Here is a 22,487-nt window from a genome sequence, read left to right as displayed (position 1 = left end):
CTCAGACAGCAGCTCCCTAGTCATGGTGAAGCCACCACATGCCCTGCGGGGAGAGACAGTGTCTGCCCTCCATGCCTGTGGTGCTGCTGGGGGGACCCGGGGGCACCCCATAACAGAGCCTCGGTTTCATCCCGCAGGTGGATGAAGTGACCGACCTGCTGGCCAGCTTCACCTCCCTCAGTTTGCAGATGCAGAACATGGAGAAGAGGTAGCAAGAGAGGCTCCCTGCCCTGCCGCTCCGCCACTCTCCCCCGCCCCACTGCTCTCTCATTACAAAGGAAAAGCCCGGTGCCTGGGACTTTGTCTGCCGAGGCCCTCGCCCCCAGCTGCTGCGAGGCAGAGATGCTCTCTCACTGACCTCAGCGCCACTCCCAGCTGCGGTCTCCATCGTCCCTGGAGGCCGGGACAACAGCCCACAGCGTCTTCCTTTGGCTCCCACGGCGCCGCAGCCACGCCTCACTCAGCTCTGGCCGACGCGCTATCCTAGCAGGCCTCACTCGTCCCATGGCCTCCCTGGCATCCTCGGCAGGCCCCAGACCCTTCTCTGTGTCTCCAACCGTGGGCTCGTTGTGGCCAGCAGGATTTGGCTTAGGGCAGGCACCCTCTGGCCTAGGGGGCTTCTGGGCTGGCCCCGCACCTCTCACCAGCACTTAGATTTAGGCTTGTCACCGGACTTTCAAGGAGACATGGCAGTGAGTTTCTCTGGTTGGAAGGAGGGGGTTGGTGAAGCCTAGACCTTAGAAATACAAGGTTAGGAAGGGCCCGGCTGAACCCAAAGCAGGTAATCCCCAGCCCTTTTTCTCCAAATCATTGAAACACCAGCAGGGGGTCGCCATTCTGCAGCCTAGTTGTAGTAGGTGGAGGAGCGGCCCCTAGGATGGCCATGTACTAATCCCAGGAACCTGTGAACATTACCTTATATGACAAAAGGGACTTTGCAGATGTTATTAAGTTAAGGGTCTTTAGACAAGGCGACTGTCCTGGATTATCCAGGCGGGCCTGATATAATCACACGGATCCTTATTAGAGGGAAGCAGGAGCTCAGAGAGGAAGCAGGAGATGTGGTGACGGAAGCAAGAAATCAGAGTAACTCGAGGAAGGGGTCACAAGCCAAGGAATGCAGGCGGCCTCCAGAAGCTGGAAAAGGTGAGGAAGTGGATTCTCCCTTCAGAGCTTCCAGAAGGGACCGGCCTGCCGACACCTTGACTTTAGCCCAGAGAGATCTCAGATTCTGACCGCCAGAACCATAAGAGAATAAATTTGTGTTGTTTGAAGGCCCAAAAACTCATTGCAAAGAAGCCCCACCCCGCCACCCCCTGCCACTTCTGCCCCGACAGGAGCAGACACTATTGCCTCTGGGGCTCGAACACGCCGAAGGCGGCGCCCCCTCCTGGAAGGGATCTGCCACAGTAGGAAGCCTGAAGGGAGGGCCTGCTGTGCCCAGCCCTCTCCCAGGAACCATTCGACTGCAGAGTAAAGACAGACTTTTTCCAGATCGGCAGTCCCTGTCTGCTCTGGCTCTGCCCCACCTTCCCTCTCACCCAGTTGGCATCCTGGCTGCTTTTCAGAGGAGGGGAGCTTGTCTCCCAAATCCCAGCTCGATCAGACCCGAACTGAACTCATGGGACCCAGCTGTTCCCCAGACCCTAAGGATAAAAAGGGTCTCTCTGTGGGGCTGAGGTACAGGCCCGGGGCTGCCTCCAGGACCCTGGGAGAGGGGAGGCTGCAAGCCCCACCAGGTCGCCAGGGTTGGGGAAGGTACCCTCCCCAAGACTGGGGAGAGAGGAGGGCAGAGGAAGCAGTAAAGTGTGTCCATGCAACACAAGCCGCTGCTGTGAGCAAGGTGGCTGCGGGCCGGCCGTGTGCCAGAGGAAGGTGAGGAGCCACCTGTGAGTGGGACAGGCGGGTGTGCGGGGCGGCCTTTCTCCCTTCCTTCCTGCCCACGCGATTAACCCCCGCAGGTGAGCCTGCCCACTCAGGCCCAGGGGGCACATTAGAGCTTGCCCTCCTCTGGGGGCTCTGCTGGGGCCTGTGCCTGGACACAGCCCCGCTTTGCCCCTGGCCCCAGGGGTGGGGCTGAGCAGGGAAGAGCCCGGGGCAGAGGAGAAGCAGGATGGGAGGGAAGGGACCTCAAACTCCGTGAGCTTGCTTCTCTGGGCCTCCCTCCAGCACACCTCCGGGGCTGATCACCCTAGAGAGCCTTGAGGCAAGGTTTCTCAACCTCAGGTCTAAGGGGTTCAATTAGTGGGCCATTAGAGAGGTATGAACCCCCTGAAACAATGCAAGATTTTGTGTGAAGAGTATGCATGTACTGATAAAAGGGTCTATAGCTTTTATTCTGAGCAGGGTCCACATTCAGAAGAGGTTAGGATCTCTTGCTGCAGAACTTTGGGAGCAGATAGGTGAGAGGCCTGCCCAGGGCATCCTGGGGACTGCCTGGGCACTTCTGGGACCCGTTATCCCCTAGGGCAGCCTGCTTTCTATTGGCAGAGCTGAGGAGGTGGGGCGTGCTGAGACTTTGTGAAATTGCCCTGAGATGACTGCGCATTTCTAAGATAACTAACCTGCCTCGGAGACTCACGGGCTAACCCCTAACAAGTCCTTGGCCTGGACCAAGCCATCCCCACCTGGCAAGTGGGGCGCCTCCCTGCAGCATCCTCCATCCCTGTGGTGCCCCGCCCACCCATCCCTGGCCCTGTAGCCATGTAACTAGGAGAATGACCACTGGGGCAAGCGAGGGGGCCATTATGAGCCCCACCCTGGCCGTACAGACAGTGAACAAAAGGCTTGACAGATGAAGGTGGCTTTGGGGCCAGCCATCAGACACTTGCCAGACGGCCAGGCAGCTAGCCAATCTGCCTCGATCCTTTTGCGGCCAAGATTTTTCCTGCAATCCCAAACCTCTCTGAAGATCCAGCCAGTTAAAGTCAGCCTGACATTAGGGTGAGTCAGAAAACACACAAGTTGGCCCTGAGCAGACTGGGCTGAGCAGGGCAGGATGGAGAACTGGACACAGCAGGATGGAGAGCTGCCCACACGGGAGTTAGCTCTGTTACTAGCTGCTCTGGGAGCTACCGAGTTGGTGGGGGGAGCAGGGAGGGGGCCGGGGGGGTTGGGGGGGCAGTAAGAAGAAGTCCTGTTCGCTGATTTCCCCGGCTGGGTAGGGTCCTTTGCTTTATACCTCCCATTTCATTCACGTTGGAAATACCTATCAAGCACTTGCCATGTGCTGGGCAATGTTCCAGGTAGGAATACAACAGGGAACAAGAAAAGCAAACTAAAATCCCTGCCTTTGCCCATGGCAGACGGCGGTAATGCCTGGGGGATGTTCACAACTTCTCCCAACCATGCTGTGAGATAACTGGCCTTGCTGGTGCTTTGGACGGGTGAGAAAATGCAGGTTTGCCAGGGTGACCCAACCAGGCAGCTGGGCTGGACCCTGGACCCACCCCCAAAGCTCGTGCTGTTTCCACCACACCTGAAATTAGAGCTTTCTCAGAAGCAGAGTTTCCTAAAACTGAGGGCGACAACGTTTGTTGAGCTCCTACTGTGTGCCAGCAGGCCCTTTACACAAGCCCTTTTGATTTAGTGTTTGCAGCCAAAAGGGTAGCCAGTGCCCTTGCCTCCACTATTTTATAGATGCAGAAGATCGAGGCTCAGGCGGAGAGCAACTCGCTTGAGGTCAGACAGCAGCGCAGGACCCAGCCCAGCCCAGGAATCTCTGCCCAGGTTCCCAAAGTGCCAATGTCCCCAGTGCTCCTGAGACACAGTAGAAACCGATGGACCTTACTGAGTGAATGTCTCTGTCCCCGTGCAGGGAGGGGTGGGTCCTTTCCTCGCTGAGCACATTGTACAGTGTGCTCAGTGGACAAGGCCTGCACCTGGTCACCTGGAGGAGAGAGAGGACAGTATGAGGTGACGGGACTGAGCTGGGTCTGGAATGGTCTTTGCTGATCTTTGGTGGCTGCCCAAACTATTGCAGGCCTTCCGAGGTGGTGGGAGAGCTGGGAGCGGCATGAGCCAGGCCTGGCGGATGGACAGGCACAAGCTGGCTTTGGGGCCGGGAGATGGCCTGGAAAAATGCAGGGCCCGGGAGCGTGAGGGGCTGGCCAGAGAGAGGGGTGAGACCAGGCTGTGGAGATCCTGAGGTCTGAAGATTTGCCCTGGCGACAGAAAGCAGGTGAGGCAAGCTGTCACCTCCACCCTGGAGATCAGATGCATCCTTACCCAGAGCAGGCACCATGGGCTCCGGGTAAAAGCCCCACCAGCTCCCCAGATCGCTTCAGATGCTGAGCCCAGGGCAGGGTTAGGAGGTCAGGAAGTTGGACTGATTGATGCCTGGATAATCCCAACGAAGTCCCTGGCTCCCCCCAGCAATAGGGCCCAAAGTGAATTAGCCCAAACCCCCTGATGCTGGCTCTCAAGCTAACTCCGAGACCTTGGTGCCTGCAAGGAGATATGATCAGTTCACTTTACAGTTGAGGAAACAGGCTCAGGGAAGCAAAGGAGTCTTACCTGAAGCCCCAGACCAGGGGCCAGAGTGGTCCCTTGTCTCTGTGACTGGTCCACGCCAGCCTGGTGACTCTCTCGCTTTGAAGGTTGGGGAGGATGGCACGTGTTATAGAAGCACTTGGCCGTCAGCATGCCCAGTGGGGCGGAGACAGGTGAGTCGCGCCTCCCCAGTTGGATTGCAAGGGTTTGGTTTTTTTTTTTTTTTGGCCACACCACGTGGCTTGCAGGATCTTAGTTCCCCGACCAGGGATCGAACCCGGGCCCCTGGCAGTGGATACTTGGAGTCCTAACCACTGGGCGGCCAGGGAATTCCCAGATTGTGAGGGTTTTTGATGGAGGCAAGGGTCCGCCCGGGAGAGCCCTTGAAACCTCGCATATAGCTGGCAGCACCAGGGAGCAGCCCGAGGCAGTGTGCCTAGAACGCAGCCTGGCTCAGATGGCTCAGTTCTACGGGTCCTGAGGAACAGAGAGGTCAGCTACGAAGTGCAGGAGCCAGGATTCAAACCCAACGATGTGGCTCACAGCCCGTGCCTTGACCGCTGCACCATGTCACCTCTCTGAGTTGACCTGGCAGGTCCACCAGATGCCCAGTCCAGCACCCTCCCCCAGCACCACAGCCGTCCGAAGCACCCCCAGGAACTCCAGGCTGGCACCCCTTGCCCCCAACCCCTCCTCACCCCCCTTCCTCCTTCAGTCTCACCCCTACACAGAGCCCAGGCCTCTAAAGCAAGGCGGCACCAAGCAGACGCCTCAATAAATCAATCTTGTCCTCTTAAGCCAACTCCACCCCTGCACAGCGTGTCCCTCTGGCCTCATGCCGTCTTGGATCCAGCTGGCGACTCGCAAATGAGCCCTGCATCAGCGCTGAGGACTGATGTTCATTAATAGGAAACCTCGGGGTGGTTAATTGGTATTTATGTCCCCAGGTTCACAGCTCGAAGTTGATAGCTGGTGCTGTTCCCGTCGGCCCGAGGCAGGGAGAGGTGCTGGATAACGTGGCTGTACCGGGGGCCGCAGCTCGCCCACCCTCCCCGGGGCTGAGTTTCACCCTTGGCCACGCTTGCTACACAGGGCGGATGGCTGTGGGTGGAGGTCACCTTTGCATGTTCAGTTTCCTCCCTCCCCTTCAAAAGACTCCTACCTGCCCCTTCTCCTCCCTAAAGACCGTGGAACTGAAATCAGACCAACCTGATTTAGACCCCAGCTGTTTGGGGCTAGCTGTGTGATCTTGGGCAGGTTACTTAATCTCTCTGAGCCTCAGCTTCTCCATCTTCAAAACTCTAAGGCAGATGAGACACAACTTCCAGAGGCAAGTGCAAGGCCTGAGATACAGCAGGTGCCCAGTGCACCGTCGCCCCCTGGACACCCCCGCCGTGCCCCCCAGGCCCCTGGTCGCAACGCGTTCCAACTGAGCTCACCATCTCCTGTCCCAGACCTCTGCCCGCATCACCCCCACTGCCACCCCCAGGAGCCCAAGCCAGAGGCTGGGTGTCATCTGGGACACCGCTTAGCCCACGACAGTTAATCACCACTTAGTCCCGACAGCTGCACCTCGTATGGGTTTGTCCCGTCTGTCCACGTCTCCCCACCCGCTGCCGGAGCCTTGGATGTCTTCATCTCTCTGGATTCTCACACCAGCCTCCTAACTGGTCTCCCTGCCCCCAGTCTCATTCTGCTTTCCCTCCCCGGGAAAAGCCTGCCTTGCAGCCAGAAAGAGTTCCCTAAAGAGTACATCTGATCAGGTCACTCTTTTGCTTAAAACCTTTTCGTGGCTCCCCATTGCCCTCAGGACAAGGTACAGTCTCGGTTTCAGACAGGATTTACAGAATCCTTTGCGGCTGCCCCTCCCGCCCACCTCTCCCACCTCACTTCCTGCTGGGGCTCCCGCGTACCCTGTCCCAGGCCCTCGGCTCCTCGTGCTGTGCCAGACTGCAGGTAGAGGACCCCAGGTGGCCTGTGTGTGTATTCTCCCATCTCTCCTTTCCCCATCTGTCCTAACTCCCACTTCAGGACTTGGCTTGGGCATCAGCTCCTCCAGGAAGTCTTCTCTGCCTCCCCAAGCTCGTTAGGGCCCTCCTCTGGGCTCCCACAATCCCCTGTGCTTCTGTCTTTCTTTCCTGCAGGAGAACTCTGTACTCAGCAGGTGTTCAGACATAAATGTTGCAGGCCCATCCCTAAGAGGTCTGCACAAACAGGAGGGTGAGAGGGCTGCAGAATTCAAATCTCCCCCAACTAAGAGGAGCTCCTCCCTGGGACCTCCAGGCTGCCCTGAGCCTGGCCTGAGACCCTGCAGGAGGCTCAGGTCAGGTGGATTCTCCATGAGGCAGCAGCCAGGGCTCGCTCAGCCTCTACCCCAGCCCCCATTGCCTGCCTCCAGCCCTGCAGGACTTGGCTCTCTCCACCAAAGGATTACAGCCATCTGCTCTTCCAAGCATTTCATGAGCCCCCTGAAGCAGACCCAGGAACCTCAGGGGCTGAGCCGAAGCCCAGCAGCAGGCCATCAATCTTCCTGCCAAAGCCATGGCAAAAATAATCTCCTAGTCCTAGGCCCGGCCCTTGGTGGAAGCTTTCCTGGCCCAGGGTTCACAGAGCAGCCTCTGGATTGGGCTCCTTGCTGCCAACCTGGCACCTCCAACCCAGCCTGTACACAGCAACCCTAGGGCACCTACCCTCCTGAAAACCCTCAATGGCATCACTGCCTGCCTGAAGGATGAAGTTCCTGCCCCCCAGCTAGCCTAGGAGACACACGTGATCTCACTGCACCCACCCTCCCGGGCTCCCCAGGCCCCACCCCGCCCTGCTTCAGCTACACAAGCCCGCTTACTGCTCCCACCTGTACCTGCCTTGGCACAAGCTGTTGCTCCACCTGGCAGGCCCTTCCCACCTCTTCCCAGGAAAATGCACATTAAATGCCATCTCCTCTGGGACTCCTGCTTCGATTGCCCAGGAAGGCAGGAGTTTCCTCCTCTGGGCCCTTTCAAACTCTGTGTACTTTTCCCTTATGGCCCCGTAACACAGTGCTATCCTTTCTTCTTTTGGTATTTGGCTCTCCTGCTAGACTGAGAGCTCCCAGAAGGCAGAGACCAGGCCAAATTACGCTGTCTCTGGCTTCCTCTCAGGGGCTAGCTTAGGGCAGGCACTCAAACGTTTGAGGGATAAAGGAAAGAAGAAAGGAGAGGGTCACGTCTTTCCTTCCCTGGCACCTCTGTCCTCATGTATCAAATACTGGCCGTGTGTCTACCCTGGGCAGGCTATACTGCCCTCCATTAGTCGGGGTGTCTGGGCTTCTTTATCTGGTTCCAATGGGCCAGAGAGACCCCTTCAGAAGCAGGAGGCCTTGGGGTCCAGCCAAGGGCCTGAGCTGTATGAGTGTCCCTCTGCCAGGCCACTGTGTGTGGAGGGCTTCCACTGACCGACCCCTCCCCTGGGCCTGGGGTTTCACGCAGGTTCAGGCGCTGGATCTGCCACTCCCTGGCTGGGCGATTGTCTCCTGCCCATCCTAGAGGTAGGCTGTTCCCAGTCGGTCACCTGTCCATGCGCACAGAGGTGACCCCAGCTGGGTGACTGGACCAACCACAGCATAAGCCAACCCCAGGAGATTTTGTTCCCCACTTGTATTTTGCAGGCACTCACCACTGTTGTGTAGCAAACCTTGTCAGATGCTCTTAGATGTTCTTCCGATGCTGCCTGGGCTGCCCTGAGAGCCATCCCTCTCGCCCAGTTAGAATCCTGGCTCTGTCTCGAATTTGCCACTTGGCTTTGGTCAAGTACCTCATCTCCTTGAGCCTCGGTTTTCACTTCTGAAAATAGAGGTAATATCCCTTGCCTGCCGGGGTTGGTACTGGTACGAGGCACTGATGAGCCAGGCGAGGTGTGAGTGATGGCCTCAAGGAGACAGAGGCCACAATGGGGGCTGCAGAAGCGGCAGCATCACACCCCCTGCCCTCCAGGAAACACTCCCACTGCTGCAGCCTGAGTCAGCCGGGGACATCTTGGCAGAGACGTGGGAGAAAGAGCACAGGACCAGGTGTCAGCCCCTGTGCTGCGCCCTTGCAGCAGTCGCTCCCCAGCTGCGTCTCAACCTCCCCCTGAGAAGGCTGACTGCCGTCCTGACCCCTGGGTCTGTGGCAGGTGGCAGGCTGTGATGAGGTCTCAGCAGCTACCCACTGTCAGGGAGGGCCTTCCCAGGGTGCCCAGCAGCCGGGAGGTGTGCTGGAGAGACACGGAAGCCGAAGGTCTCAGGACTCAGCCAGAAGCTAATAAACGTTATTGGCTTACGGTGAGGGAGGAAGTGAGTGGCTCCGCAACCATCGAGACTGATCTATTGGTTAATTAGGAGGTTTCCACACCACAGACTACCCCAGCTGTGTGCAGGGACAGGTAGGGAGGGGGCCACAGGGTAATCAGGGCTGCTGGAAGGCCAGCTGGGGCCCGAGTGTGGCTCAGCGCCTCCCCGTAGCCAGGAGCACCAAATGGCTGAAAGAATAATGCGAGGGGTTTGGGTCAGGCAGTGGACCTAGGACTTGACGGCCGGGGGGAAGCCCTCAGCACTCGCTGTACCTGAACAGAACTCTCCTAAGGAAGGGGGCTGGGAGCCCCCTGAGGTTTCTAGGGCTTCCAGTTGAGCGTGGGGAGCTGCAGGTTTGGGGAGGAGGGCTGATGGAGGATCAGGAAAAACCAAGAAAAACCTTGGAAACCATGGGATCTGAGGAGAAAAAAAAAAAGGGAAAAACTGTATTCGGTTCTACTGAGTAGAAAAAGTTAAACAGCAGTGGGTTTGAACCCAACCTCTGCCAAACACTGGCTATGTGACAAACCACTCAACCTCTCTGATCCTTGCTGTCTACATCTATAAAGTGGAATTGATTGTATCTGCCTTGCAAAGCTGTTTTGATAATTAGATTGAGAAATGTAGCACCCCATACAGATGGGCGGGCGGATTGCCCTCCTTCCTGTCAGACTGGTCATGGACAGCGTCTTGGGGCTGCCTAGCTAAGGGCCTGCACTTGGCTGCGTTGAACCATTTTCATCGCCCAGGGGTGTCCACTCAGTGGACTGAGTGTCTGTCCCCAGCTCAGCCACTCCTCCTCAGAGGGCTCCTGGCTTTGGCCCCATCCCCTAGGGGCGTCCTGTCCAGGGGGAAGGGGAATGACAGACAGACGTACACCCGGCAGAGTGGAGGCAGACAAGGTTTATTCCGGTCCTCGGGCAGGAAGGGCCCGGCCAGCCTCTGTGCCGCGGGCCGGTTCCCGACCCGGCTCCCCGCCAGTCGGCAGCTGCCCGCGAGGCCTAGCGTCCCCGAGGCAGCCGGCAGGGCCTGGGGACGCCGGGCGGACGCGACGGAGGGCGCGGCGGGCGCCCGGGGGGCAGCGGGGGCGGCGGCGGCCGCAGGGCCACAGGCGGCGGAGGCGCGCGCGGAAGTGGCGCGAGGCGAGCGCGTAGACCAGTGGGTTGAGGCAGGAGTTGGCGTAGGCGAGGCAGTGCGAAGCCAGGCGACAGGCGTAGGTGGCCGGGCTGAAGGCGAAGCGGCCGTACCAGAAGCAGAGGATGAGCGCGTGGTGCGGGCCCCAGCAGAGGGCGTAGAGCGCGGCCACCGCCAGCATGGCGCGTCCCGCGGCTCTGCGCCGGGCCTCGGCCGCCGCCGCGCTCGCGGGACCCACGGCCGCCCACAGGAAGCGCAGCGTGCGTCCGTAGGCCAGGCTCACCACGGCCACGGGCAGCAGGTAGCCGGCGGCGAAGGTGGCCACGTCGAGGGCGCGGCGGCGCGCGTCCTCCCAGGTGGGCACGCAGAGCTCGAGCGCGCCGTAGCGCACGATGCCGTAGTAGCTGAGGTAGGGCGCCGAGAAGAGCGCCGCCAGCAGCCAGACCAGACCCACGGCGGCGCGGGCGTTGCGCGGCGTGCGCAGCGCCCGGGAGCGCAGCGGGTGCCGTACGGCCAGGTACCTGCGGGCGGGCGCGGTGTCAGCGAGGCGGGCGGGCGGCCGCCTAGACGACCGTGTCTGAACCTCGGGGATGGGCGGGCATCGCGCGCCCGGCCTCGCATGGAGGTTGTGGGGATGAACGGAGTCAGCGCGCAAAGCGCTTAGAGCAGCGCCTGGCACCTAGCGGGGCTGGGTCAGAGGCTCAGAGAGAAGTGACCGGCCCGAGATTGTCAGCTAGAGAGTGAGCCTGGGTTTGACCCCAAGTTTCAGGCCATGAAAGCCAGTCTGACCACAACCTGAGCCAGGTGTGGGCGGTAATAAAATATCTGATGAATTCATTGGTGTGTTCCTTTTGCCATTCATTTCGCTCTTACAGAACATCATGTGCCAGGCCCTGAGCTAACACTTGGGACACAGAGATGTTCTCCGGAAGCTCCCAATGGAGTTGGGGGGAGGGCAGGATGATCCCCTCAAGCATGCCCTGCAGGTGCCCAGGGAGTGGTTGGCGGGGGCCAGGGAGCTGTTCCTTTTCCCCCCTCCTATGTCCCTTTTTGGTCCCCCATTCTCTCCTTTCTAAGGCCAATGAGAATCTGTTCAGGTCTTCCCTCCCCAGCCCAGACCCGGCCAGGTCCCTGACACAGCTCACCTGTCCACCGAGACAGCCGCCAGCGTGAAGCTGCTGGCGTACATGGTGAGGTAGATGAGCAGGTGCACAGCCTTACAAACGAGGGCCCCGAAAAGCCAGGCATCGAGCGTGTAGATGGCGGCCTGGAAAGGCACACAGCACAGGATGAAGCAGAGATCGGCCACTGCCAGGTTGAGGATGAACAGATCCGTAGTGCTGCCCGGCTCCCGCCAGGCGCCCAGGCCGGGCTGCAGCAGCACTGCCAGCACCAGCCCATTGCCCACTGTGCCCAGCAGGAAGATGAGGGCAAAGACCACGGGCACTGCCACAGCCCCCATACTCCCTGGGCTGTCCAGCGAAACGTTCTGGGCATCAGTCATCTCCTCATCAAACAGGCACCTGAGGAAGAGAAGCTGGAGTCCTCAGGCAGGAGCCCCCAACTCTGGTTACTCAACTCAGGGGTCTAGTCCCCCACCCTGGGCCTGGCCACGTCCCATGGGCTGGAAGCTGGTGGGGGATGGGGGTGGGGGTGGGGACAGAGACAAAAGTTACCACTGGGACCCACTGTGCAAGCTCCTGACAGAGTCTCATTGGTGTCTAAGGTGGGTTTCTCAGTTTCCTGGGGAACACCGCCATAGCCCAGGGCACGAAGGGCTGACTAGGTAGTTGATAGACACCTTCAGCCGATGATACAGGGAAAGACACAGGCAAAGTGGGGTGGGGGCAGGGGCAGCTCCAACCCCAGGAGCTGATTTTTCAATGGGGATCTGAAATACAGGGAAGGCTTTTTTTTTTTTTTTTGCCACACAACGCGGTATGTGGGGGCGGTATGTGGGATTTTAGTTCCCCGACTAGGGATCGAACCCACGCCCCCCTGCACTGGAAGGGTGGAGTCTTAACCACTGGACCACCAGGGAAGTCCTAAGGAAGACTTTGGGACATAGGTCAAATTCAGCCAAACATGGGTGACGTCCATTTGATAGTCCAGTTTAGTGAGAGCATGACAGTGGCACAGCTGGGAGAACCATATAAGTCACTGCCCCCTTTTTACACATGAGGAAATTGAGGCTCAGAGAGGGGACACGGGAGGCTAATACCACACTTTGAGTGGCAGATCTGAGGCTGTTGCCACCCTGGTACCCTGACTCCAAGGCTGGAGCACTCATCTGAGAGCCTGTAACAGGTAGCGCTTCTGACAATCTGTGCACGCGCGTGTGTGTGCGCACACGAGCATCTATGCAAGCTGCGCTCACTCTTACCCCTGCCCCACCCATGGCCCATATCGACTGCTACCTGGGGGCTCCCTGCATGCTTGGACCTCTGGGGTGGCTGGACGTATTAAGGGCAAGGGAGCCAGGCAGGGAGGAGGAAGGAAAGGTGATATCTGTGTCTCCCACCCCAGCATGCAGCAGGTCCCCGCAAAGCCCAGGATGGGCGACACCTACCTCAACCCTGGGCACTGGGCTCCTGCTTGATCCTGGGCGAACCGGCCAGGCTGAAGCTGCCTCCTGGCTCAGTGGCCACCCCTTGGTGCCTACCTGCAGGTACAGGTCTGCCTCCCAAGGCTCCCTCCTCTCCTTGGCCTTCCTCTGCTGAGCTGGACTTGGGCACTTCCTCCTCATTCCCTGATTTCCCCCGGATGGCATGCTCTTCTGTCCGGCTCTCCTCTGCCTCTCTGCGTTGCTTCTGCCTCTTTCTGCAGCGAGTAACCCATTGATCTCGCTCTCTGAGATTCTCGCTTTGTAGTTAACCCCTCTGTGCCCAGGGCCCAGTCCATTCCTGGCCCTCTCACCTCCTGTGGTCCTGCTTCCCCATCGTCTCTGCTCCCTGCTCCAAGAAGGGCTCCAACCGAAGCTCAGAAAGGACCCCTAGTCTTTTTTTTTTTTGGCCGCGCTGTGTGGCATGTGGGATCTTAGTTCCCCGACCACCCCCTGCACTGGAAGCGCGGGGTCTTAATCACTGGACAATCAGGGAAGTCCCGGGACTCCTAGTCTTGAGTGGCGTGTCCTATGCTAGGAATCCAGGAGCCCCTTTGCTGCAGACTTCAGATAGAACTACTGTTCCTGGCGCCTGAGAATCCTGAGACCCACCAGTTTCCCTAAGATTGTTCTAGGGGTTCAGTCTGCCCGAAGCCTGCAGGGTTTATGTGTCTGTCCAAAGAGTCTGGCTTTAGCCTGAGGGGAATGGGGAACTAGAGGAGGTTCTAGAGCAGGGACAGGACCTGCGCATTTATTGTGTAATTAGTTTATTACGGCCTGGGGTTAAAAGGATGAATAGAAGGGGAGCGATTTAATGAGTGAGCCATTAGGAGCCTCTTGTCCAGGCAACAGCCGAAGAGGTTACTAGGTCTCGGTGAATGGCTGTATCATTCAGTCATGGGGTTCTGGTCTGGACCTCTTGGAGGAGTGGGCCACATGGCCACATGCTTCCAGAGGGTAGGAGGCCAGCACCCGGGGTGTGAGGTGCATTAGATTCAGCAACAAGGTGGTTGTTGAAAACTAGACAAGTGTAGTGGGGCCAGGATGCTGTCTGTAATGAATTAAGGGAGAGGAGAGCTGGTAGGCACTGTGTGGTGTCTTTCTAGAAGCTGGGAGGGTGGGGCGAATGTCAAGAAGTCTGTGAAAGGGGAGAGAAAACAGTCTGAGGGGACGCTGATGAAGGCAGGACTTGTAACCAAGGCCTGAGGAGCCGGGAAGAGACTCTTCAGAGCTGGCTTCCCACGGGCCCTGGGATTTTCACCAGTGCTCAGGCACCTCTAAAGCCTCATGTCACCCATCCCAGATGCAGCGCATCCCCCAGTTTCTGGAAGCAGAGACTCACTGAATTGAAGATATTAGGGATCATACCTAGATTCTCCAAACCTGAATTCAGAGCTATCAAAATTGAATTAAGGAATTAGAATCGTAGAATCGTGTGATCTCTGAAGAGCAGAATTGTAGGATCCAGACTTGGTGTGGTGGGATTTAAGAATTTAGGGGTCCACAACCACCCTGTATGAAAGTAATGCACTGTTAGATTCCCAGAAGCCTGGACTCACGAATGTGGCAGGCCTGGACCCTGAAAGCCCCGAGGTCCCTGACACACCGTCCTCCCTCCGCTTGGGAGCCCCCAGCCCACCATGTCCCTCCTTGTTGGAGGCTAAGCTCTGGATGGGCAGGGGCGGTACTAGGGCAGAGCTCCCAGCAGCAGCAAGGCTGAGCTGCTGATATGATAGCAGAGGAGGAGGGAGGATGGTGGCAACCAGAGAGACCACCTGTGGGGAAGGCAGGAAGGGCGCCTCGCTGTGGCCCGAGTCCCAGCGGGCCCCAGGCACCCGTCTTCCCTTGCTCCAACCGCTGCTCCTGGTGACTGTGGCCTTGAACCCCGCACCCAACGTAGAGGACAGGTGATGGGCCTTGGGAGTGGTCCCCAGAGACCCAGGCTCTGCAGGGTGTGTAAGTGCAGCTTGTCCGCGACTGGTCCTCGGCCCTATAGCCTGTCTTGGCCTCTGGCGATGACCAGTACGTGCCCAAGCCCAAGCATGTGTGCCCAGAGCTGCCACTGCACCTGCTGGCACCTCCTATGAGCCCTCTGGATGGTGGCGGAGGAGCTGTGCCGCGGTGGACCTGGGCCCGCACAGCTCCACACGCTGCGCCGAAAGCTGTCTGATGACGCGGTGCTCTACCGCGACCAGCTGGCCCACGGTGTCGAGGCACTGCCACCGCCCCACAATGTCAGCGGCGGCGCCTGGGAACTACAGGCCGCAACGGTGCTCGCTGTGCGCCACTGGCTGATGGACCTCACCTAGGTCCACCTTATCTCAGCCTCACCTACTGCGATTTGTCACCCCGTGGCTGCTCATGGCCACCCACTATGACCTGCCACCTTGAGCAGACCATGCACGTCAAGCTGCTGGCTTGGCCAGGGGCTGGCACCAGGCTGTGTGTACTTGCTGCTGTAGGAGTGCACCTAGTGCCAGATGCCCTACCCGTGTCTGTGCCCCTGATGTGGCCACAGCAGCCCCCTCCCCTGGGGCTGCAGCCCCTAGCACCCCGAACTCCTGGACCCCAGCCTCAAGCTCCTCGGGATCACAGGTTAGGATTCTCAGAATCCCAGCATTAAGATCCTAATGGATTGGGCCAGAGCTCACCCAGACTGTCCATCCCTAGACACCCAGGCTGAAGGGGGGGCTGGGGATGCGGGGCGCCAGAAACATGGTCCCATCGTTAATGAAGAAGGGCCTTTTCATCCTCCCTGCCCTATCGCCAGCAAACTACGAGCTTCCCAAGCCCACAACATGCTGAGGCTGGAGGCGCGGTGACTCAGAACCCATCCTTTACCCCCACCAGGTGCCCGTAAGGCTGAGGTGGGGAGGGCAATGGAGAGAGAAGCACCACGGGTTGCGACTGCGGGAAGGGGACAGTCATCTTCAGCAGGGAAGCAGTGAGCCATTGTCGGGGGCAAGGCAGGGTGGGGCCTTGCCTGCGGGGCTGTAGCAACAGCTGAGTCCGAGGCCAGAAGTCTGGAGGGGCGGGGCGATAGCAGAGCCTGAGCTCGCTACGCCCCCTGGCGGCTGATCTTCAGACCAGCAGGCCTCGGGAATACGGAAATGGAAAGGCCCCGATACCAATATAACAGCCACTCTTGGTACAGCGGGGGAAACTGAGGCACACACGGGGGAGGAGCCTGCCTAAGGCCACAGAGGCAGGAACAAAGTGGGCTAGAACACAGAGTTCCAGACCATCGGGGGCCTCACCAATAGTGACAGACAATCTTTCCTCTGGGGCTGAATCTTCTGCTTCTCCCAAACATGGGTTTGGGTGCCCAGCCCCTTCTTATCTGGGCAGCTGTAGGCCATCCTTTGGATGTGCAGCAGAGGACGAGGTGTCCACCAAGGCTGCAGAGTAGGCGGGTGGGTGGCGCGGGAAGGGGCCTGCAGGGCTGGGGCTCAGCTGCCCTCTACAGCGAGAAAGAATCCAACGGAGCCAAACAGTGGCTCCAGCCTCTATTACCCGAGCTGCCTGGGTCCCATCTTAATCTGGGGGAGGCGGTGAGCTCTCAGATCTATTACAGTCCTCAGGAGCTGGCCCTCAGAGCCCCAGCTCCTGCCGATTCTTCGACCAGCGCAGGACTGGGGCTGCTCCGAGAGAATAAAGCAGACCAACACGTCACAGCCAATTTCCACACTGTTACTTCACACTCACAGCCACAAGCACAGGCCTCACCCCAGCCTGGCCCCAGGACTGACAGAGTTCAGAGCCTCTGGCCTGGGCTGGTCAAAGGCCCCCCTCTCTGTCACTGTGGACGGAGGGGGACCTTGGCTCTGCTTGTCACTACCCAGGACTCAAGGCAGTGCCCCGTGCAGCCGCCCCACCTCCACGAAGGCCTCCACGCAGCGGTCAATGTCCTCCTCGCTGTGCACCGCTGAGATCTGGACCCGGATCCGGGCCTTGCCCTTGGGGACCACGGGGTAGCTAAACCCGATGACAAAGATGCCTGGGAGGGTAGAGAGAGTCAACCTGGGGCTCACCAGAGCCAGACAGGCTTTTGGGGCATGATATACAGCTCCTCCTTTTCTGAGGACCACAGAGGAGAAGGGAGCTGCCCAAGATCTCAGACATGGGACTGCCTCATGGCCTAGGGTTTTCAAGCTTGGACAGACAGCTGGTCTAAGAGGGGTAGTAGAGCAGGGGGAAGGGGGGTATTCACAGTCTAGGGGGTTCCCTCCTTTTCTTTTAGGACCCACAGCCACTCCTCATGCCCCGGCCCCCTTTACCTCTCTTCAGCATGTCATCCGCCATGCAAGAGGCCAGCCGAGCATCACCCAGCATCACAGGGCAGATGGGGTGATTGGCTCCCGAGATGGTGAAGCCAGCAGCCTCCATCTTACTGCGGAATCTGTGGGCACAAATTGGGTGTCACAGGGAGCTGGGGGGCTGTGGAGCAATCACACCCTCTCCTGATGGGCATGTGACCCAAGGTTTGTGGCCAAGTCTGCAGGAGGGACCAACAAAGACAGAGATGCAGACCCAGAGAGGCAGATGGGGAGCATTTGCAGAGAAATGTGCCAGGAAATGGAAGGAAGAGCCAGGGAGAAGAGGGAGGTGGGCAAGCAGGCAGCCCTTGGCCTAGAGAGCCGAGTCCCAGTGCAACCCGCTGGGGAAGTGGGATGGGCAGAGGCAGAACTCGTAGGCAGGGAGCTAGGGCCTGCGCAGGCATGCAGGGCAGGCCCTCACCAGCTTCCTCGCCCCCGATGGCCCCACCCTGCCCGAGACCGCACCGCTGGGTCTTGGCCGCCATAGACTGGATGACAGCGTTGCTCTCCATGAGCAGGTCCAGGGCCTTGGAGGCACAGCCGACGACAGCAGGTGGCAGACTGTTGGAGAAGAGGTAGGGCCGGGCACGCTGCCGTAGCAGGGACACCAGGGACCCAGGCCCTGTAGTGTAGCCCCCTGAGAACAAGGACAGAGGTGGGGATGGAGGGGGGCAGTCAGAGGCCAGGAACCAGAGCTTACCCCATGCCCCTCCTGAGAGGACAGTCCCCGCTGTTTCCTTCCCTGCAGCCCCAGGTCTCCCCCCCCCACCTCCCCTCTTCCAGGGCCCTGCATGTAGATGAGGGGAGCCCAGTGGCACAAGCCTGCAGGTACCTGATGCTCCGCCCAGCGCCTTCCCCAGTGTGGAGTTGATGATGGTGACCTGGTCCATCACGCCCAGCAGCTCATCTGTGCCCCTGCAAGGGAAGCTGCCACTGCCACCACTGGCCACCTGAGTGCCCAGGATCACGGATTGGGCTTGGGGGCTGGCCTCCCGGCTTCCCACCCGCCCTGGAGTCCAACCCAAGGCCTCAGGTGCCGTGTGCTCTCACCGTCCTGTGGCCCCCAGGAAGCCAGTGGCGTGGCATTCGTCCACAAAGACCAAGGCACCATATCGAGAGGCAAGGCAACAGATCTCCTGCAGGGGTGCGATGTCGCCATCCATGGAAAAGGCCCCATCGGTGGCCACCAGGCGCAGCCGATGCTTCTGCAGGGAAGATACAGAAGGTGGCCGGTATCATGAGTTGGGCCAAACCACTCACTCTCTGTGCTGCTCGGGGCTCTAAAGGCTCAGCTCGCCCAGTGCCCAGCACAGAGGTGAGCACGTAAGCACCACCATGTTGAAGCTGGTACATCCTCTGCTTCACTGGGGCCTCTCTGAGCTTTACCCACCTCTTCCAGGGCAGTCTGGAGCCACACTCAGCACTGGGCAGGAAGAATGTTCGCAGCCTCCTCTCCCAGAGGGCAGGATGGGGTGTGGCCAGTTCTGCCCATAAGCTCATCCCACCCTTATGCCTAGCAGGGGACTGCCATGCATAGGGTGCTTACTAAAACTCAAGGCAGTATTGTGCAACGGAATAAAGCTTTGGGTCTGAGAATTTGGGTTCAAATCTTGGTTGTTTCGAACTTTCAGGCTGTTTGTCTGTGAGTGAGGGGTTGGCCTCTGTAAGCCTCGCTTCCTTCACCGGGGGGCGGGGGTGGGGGTGGGGGTGGGGGTAGTGCTGGGTGCAGCAGTAAGACTGAGGAGAAGCCCAGTCCTGGCCCCTAGAACCGCTAGGCCTTGCCCCACCTGGGCCTCCTGCAGCTTGGCCTCCAGATCGGCCATATCCAGGTGGCGGTAGCGGTACTTGTGGGCCTTGCACAGACGGATACCATCGATGATGGAGGCATGGTTCAGCTCATCCGACAGGACTGCATCCTCCGGGGTCAGCAGAGCCTGGCAGAAGGCAGTTAGGAGTAGAGCCATCACCCAACCACCCTGGGTCTCTCCCTCCCTTATGACTCCCCCTTAATCAATATTTCACTGCCAACCAGGGCATTCTCCTGGGCAGGGAGGCCAGGAGCCCTCTGCTTCTATCTTGGTCCCCAGAGCGCCAGGACTGGGCTGAATCAGGGCCTTTGCTCTAGCCAAAGGAGATGAGAACATGTTTGGTGAATGTGTGGCCCCTAACACCCTCAGCCTTCCAGCTGAAGTAGGTTATCCTCCAAATGCCCTGGAAGCTGGCCTCCTTGTAAGCCCCAGGATTCCTCCTGGAGACCTACTGGCCCAACCTTGGCCTCCATAAGAAATAGACACTGGAGCCTCTCGGCGTGGTACCGGGCATCCAGCCAAGTTCTCTGGACTGCACACTCCCAAGCCTTCCACAGCCTCGCAGGTCTCACCAACTCCCACCCGTGGCCTCACACACCTCAAAGAGGCCGGCGTTGGCATCAAAACAGCTGGGATAGAGGATGGCGTCCTCCCGCTGGTGGAAGCGGGCTATCTTTGCTTCTAGATCCTTGTGGATGCTCTGAAGTAAGTGAGTGAAACAGGTGTTAACGCCTTCTGGGCCACTTGGGACAAGTCCTGGGGACAGAGGCTCACAGGGCCACAATCGGATCCTCCTACTTTTTGCACCACAAGGTTCACCCAGAGCCAACAGGAGTCTGGCACATGGTTCCCACTGAGGAATTAGGGGCCCACTAGGCGCCCTTCTTCCTGGTTGGGTCTTCATTTTATAATGGGGGTTTGATGGTAGAATTACGGGTGCTAATGGCAAAGGAAGATGTGTCTCCCCGATATCAAACTGAGTGCCTTTGTTGCTTAATGGCAAAAAAGAGGATTACATAAGTAACTCTAGGTTCATTTGGGCCTCCATTTCTTAGATTTGAAAGCTGTCCAGTCTAAAGTGCCCTGGATGGGAGTCAAGAGTTCCATTCATTTCACCTTCACCTTTCTGAAAGGACAAGTAATAATAATCACAAGAACTCAGAAGCACTGACTCTTGAGCTAGGCCATGTGGGTTCAAATCCCGCCACAACAGGCTGTGTGGCCCTGGGCAAGTCACTTAATTTCTCTGGGACTCAGTGTCCTCACCTCTGTAACAGGAGCAAAAACAGCACTTATCACGTAGGATTATTATACGCATTAATGAGTTAATATTTGTAATGTCCTTAAAATAGCACCTGACTCATAGCAAGCACTGGAAGTTTCATGTTTATAAAAGTTCATTTTGTAACATTTACAAAATAAAATGAATAACCAACATTTACTGAGCACTACTATGTGCCAGGCGTTGTTCTAAGCATTTTTACATGTATTAACTCTTTAATTTGGGATAATTTTGTTAAGTAAAATTATCCCCACTTTACCAATGAAGGCATTGAGGCACAGAGAAGTTAAGACACTTGCCCACAGTACCAGAACCAATAAATGGTGCTGGGAACTGAGATCAGGCAGAATAGCTCCGGAAACCTTAATCTCAATCCCTGCCTTCTCTTCTTCCTTTCCCAAGGAGGAACAGGTGTAAGGAGCTCTGTTTTGCAGGTGGGGAAATGGATGTTCAGAGAGGGAAAGTTTCTTGCCCAAGGCTTCACAGCAAAACAGAAGCCTGAACCCAGCCTTTCTAGTGGACAGCTCTAGTGGGATGAGCTGAGCTGCCTAAACTAGCCCTGCTAACGGCAGAAGCAGACATCTGGAGTCAGCGCCCAACGCTGGGGGCCACCCCCCTTCCTCCCCCGCCCATCCCCGGCCTGGGCAACACCTACTGTGTACCTGGGTGCCACAGATGAAGCGGACAGAGCTAAGGCCAGCTCCAAACTCCTCCAGGGCCTGCAGACCTGCCTGGATGACCTCGGGGTGGCTGCTCAGGCCCAAGTAGTTGTTGGCACAGAAGTTAAGGATTCCTGAGGTGGAGGACGGGGGAATGGACACAGCAGCTCAGGGCCAAGAAGGGCCTGCAAAGGTGTCAGTACTAGGCCCTGGGGACTCAGAGAGGACATGAACCTGGATTCACCCTTGAGGAGGCAACAACTACACAGTATAGTCTGTTCTGGGGCAGAGGCCAGGATGGGGAGCTGGGAGCCCCTCGGAAGCACCAAATCCAACAGCTACAGGAGAGGGAGGGTTAGAAAATGACTCTCAGGGCTACACCTTGAAAGATGAGAAGTTTAAACTCTGGCTTTGGATCACATTCACCCAGAGGAACCAGCCCTTCCTCACTGGCTTCTTCTGTCCCTGAAGACCACCAACAACCCCTCATCTGGGCCTTGGTTTCCTCGTGGGTAAAAGACGAGGGCTGCGTCAGATGCCTGCCTCGGTCCCCAAACTCTACACAGTTGACTTTGCTGCCTGGTACAGAACTGCATGCCCAGCAGGGTTGCCTCTGAGACCTTGACCCTTGAATTATAAAGCCCAAAGTGAACACAGGTGACCCGGGGAGGAAACTAAGGCTTCAAGAGGGCAAGGTTTACTCAGCTTGGGAGAGGCAAAAACACGATGAGAACCTAGGTCTGCTAATTTTCCATTTTTTGCCCTGCTCCAAGCTTCCCTGGGGAAAGGTAGAGAATTCCTAGGGCCTCTGTTTTTCAAATGAGCACAACAGCCCCAAGGATTCCATGCCTACTTCCTTGGCAGAAGGCAGTTTGGGGGGGCACTGTCTGTAACCAGCACCCACCTGGGGTCTGGCACAGACAAGATGGGCAGTGACCACTGATGAGACAGAAACCAGGGAGGCCTGGTGGGCCAATTCATGGTGTGACTTCTGCAACAGCCCTTGAGCCCCTTGCTCCCTGTGATTTTGGCCAGGAGGTTGGTCTCTATGGCCATTTAGCTGACCTTCCAGCTCCAATATACCAGAAGATCTAGGCCAAAGCCCAGCTCTGCCTGCAGCTAGCTGGGGGCTTTTAGGCAAGCCACTTCACATCTCTGAGCGTCAGCCTCTTCGTCTGTAAACGGGATTAGTCATTCCCACGTTCTGACGTTTGCAGGAGTCCACGTGAAGCAATTAGTAGAAGCCTGAACAAAGCAGCAGCTCCAGAAATGCGTGATTTCTTGTTGCCACCTTCCTACCACCCTTCTTTGAGCGGTACGGTGGGAGCCAGCTGTCTCTCTTTGTTTCTCACGTTTTCATAGGGTTGGATCGATCCAGCCCTGCCCTCTAAGCCAGAAAGGTGTTCAAAGGGCAAATTACCTGCCTCCGTGGAAACTGGTCTAACCAGGTTAGAGTTAACTGTGGGAAGCGGCAAGTCGGTCTGACAGACGGGAAAGGGTCCAGCGGCTACGTGTGCGCTCCCGCCCGCCCACTGCCTCCAGGACCTCGCATTTCAGCGAAAGCCTCAGAACGGCCCTCGAACACCCGGCCAGGTCTGAGGATTCCCAGGAGGGGGAGTTACCTCCGGAGATGCCGTCCACGTGGATGCGCGGCCCCTGACGGGACGTGATGACCCGCTCGCTCTTCCAGGTGCCAGCTCCGCGGATGCCTTCCAGTTCCTCCTCCAGGATGCCACGCAGCTGAGCCAGCGCTGACTGCGCGCGGCGGCCGCAGGGTGCCCCGGAGAGCGCAGCGCGGAAGACGCGGCCAGCCCACATCATGCCCACCTCGCCTGCCCGCTCCCGGCCTTGCCCGCTCCCGGCCTTGCGCACTGCGGCCGCGGCCT

At 58.3% G+C, this 22,487-nt stretch overlaps 3 protein-coding genes across 6 annotated transcripts in view; 1 reads left to right on the top strand and 2 right to left on the bottom strand.

Moving 5' to 3' along the window:
* ANKRD54 (ankyrin repeat domain 54) overlaps window positions 1–1,274 on the top strand; it is an 11,986-nt gene extending 10,712 nt beyond the window's left edge. For both annotated transcript variants that reach the window (XM_022596898.3, XM_022596897.3), the window contains exon 8: window positions 138–1,274. Coding sequence is in view for 1 of the 2 variants with exons in the window: in XM_022596897.3 (XP_022452605.1) it covers window positions 138–212 (75 nt within the window). In the remaining variant the exon portion in view is untranslated. The remainder of the gene's footprint in view (window positions 1–137) is intronic.
* Window positions 822–16,896, bottom strand: GALR3 (galanin receptor 3). Of its 2 annotated transcripts, none has more exons than XM_089921297.1 (3): window positions 16,814–16,896; window positions 11,080–11,457; window positions 822–10,455 (listed from the first exon to the last, which is right to left on the bottom strand). In XM_089921297.1, exons 2-3 carry the CDS (start codon window positions 11,436–11,438, stop codon window positions 9,705–9,707), a joined length of 1,110 nt encoding a protein of 369 aa, XP_089777423.1. In that variant the 5' UTR covers window positions 11,439–11,457; window positions 16,814–16,896; the 3' UTR covers window positions 822–9,704. The 2 variants fall into 2 exon arrangements, with proteins under 2 accessions (XP_089777423.1, XP_022452627.2); XM_022596919.3 differs by lacking the exon at window positions 16,814–16,896 and adding an exon at window positions 12,504–13,260.
* GCAT (glycine C-acetyltransferase) lies at window positions 13,418–22,487 on the bottom strand. Of its 2 annotated transcripts, none has more exons than XM_089921296.1 (9): window positions 22,224–22,486; window positions 20,605–20,735; window positions 19,259–19,360; window positions 18,640–18,786; window positions 17,903–18,057; window positions 17,685–17,767; window positions 17,318–17,489; window positions 16,814–16,935; window positions 13,418–13,674 (listed from the first exon to the last, which is right to left on the bottom strand). In XM_089921296.1, the coding sequence occupies exons 1-9, from the start codon at window positions 22,420–22,422 to the stop codon at window positions 13,598–13,600; spliced, it is 1,188 nt and encodes a 395-aa protein (XP_089777422.1). In that variant the 5' UTR covers window positions 22,423–22,486; the 3' UTR covers window positions 13,418–13,597. The 2 variants fall into 2 exon arrangements, with proteins under 2 accessions (XP_089777422.1, XP_022452626.1); XM_022596918.3 differs by lacking the exon at window positions 13,418–13,674 and adding an exon at window positions 16,211–16,533 and having other exon boundaries at window positions 22,224–22,487.

This window comes from Delphinapterus leucas, chromosome 11 (genome assembly GCF_059928025.1).
Source record: "Delphinapterus leucas isolate spDelLeu-1000000601 "Yukka" chromosome 11, BTC_Dleu_Yukka2, whole genome shotgun sequence".
NCBI classification, from domain to species: Eukaryota; Metazoa; Chordata; class Mammalia; order Artiodactyla; family Monodontidae; genus Delphinapterus; species Delphinapterus leucas.
Note: the sequence above shows the minus strand (reverse complement) of the source record. Positions and strands in the feature narration are given on the sequence as shown.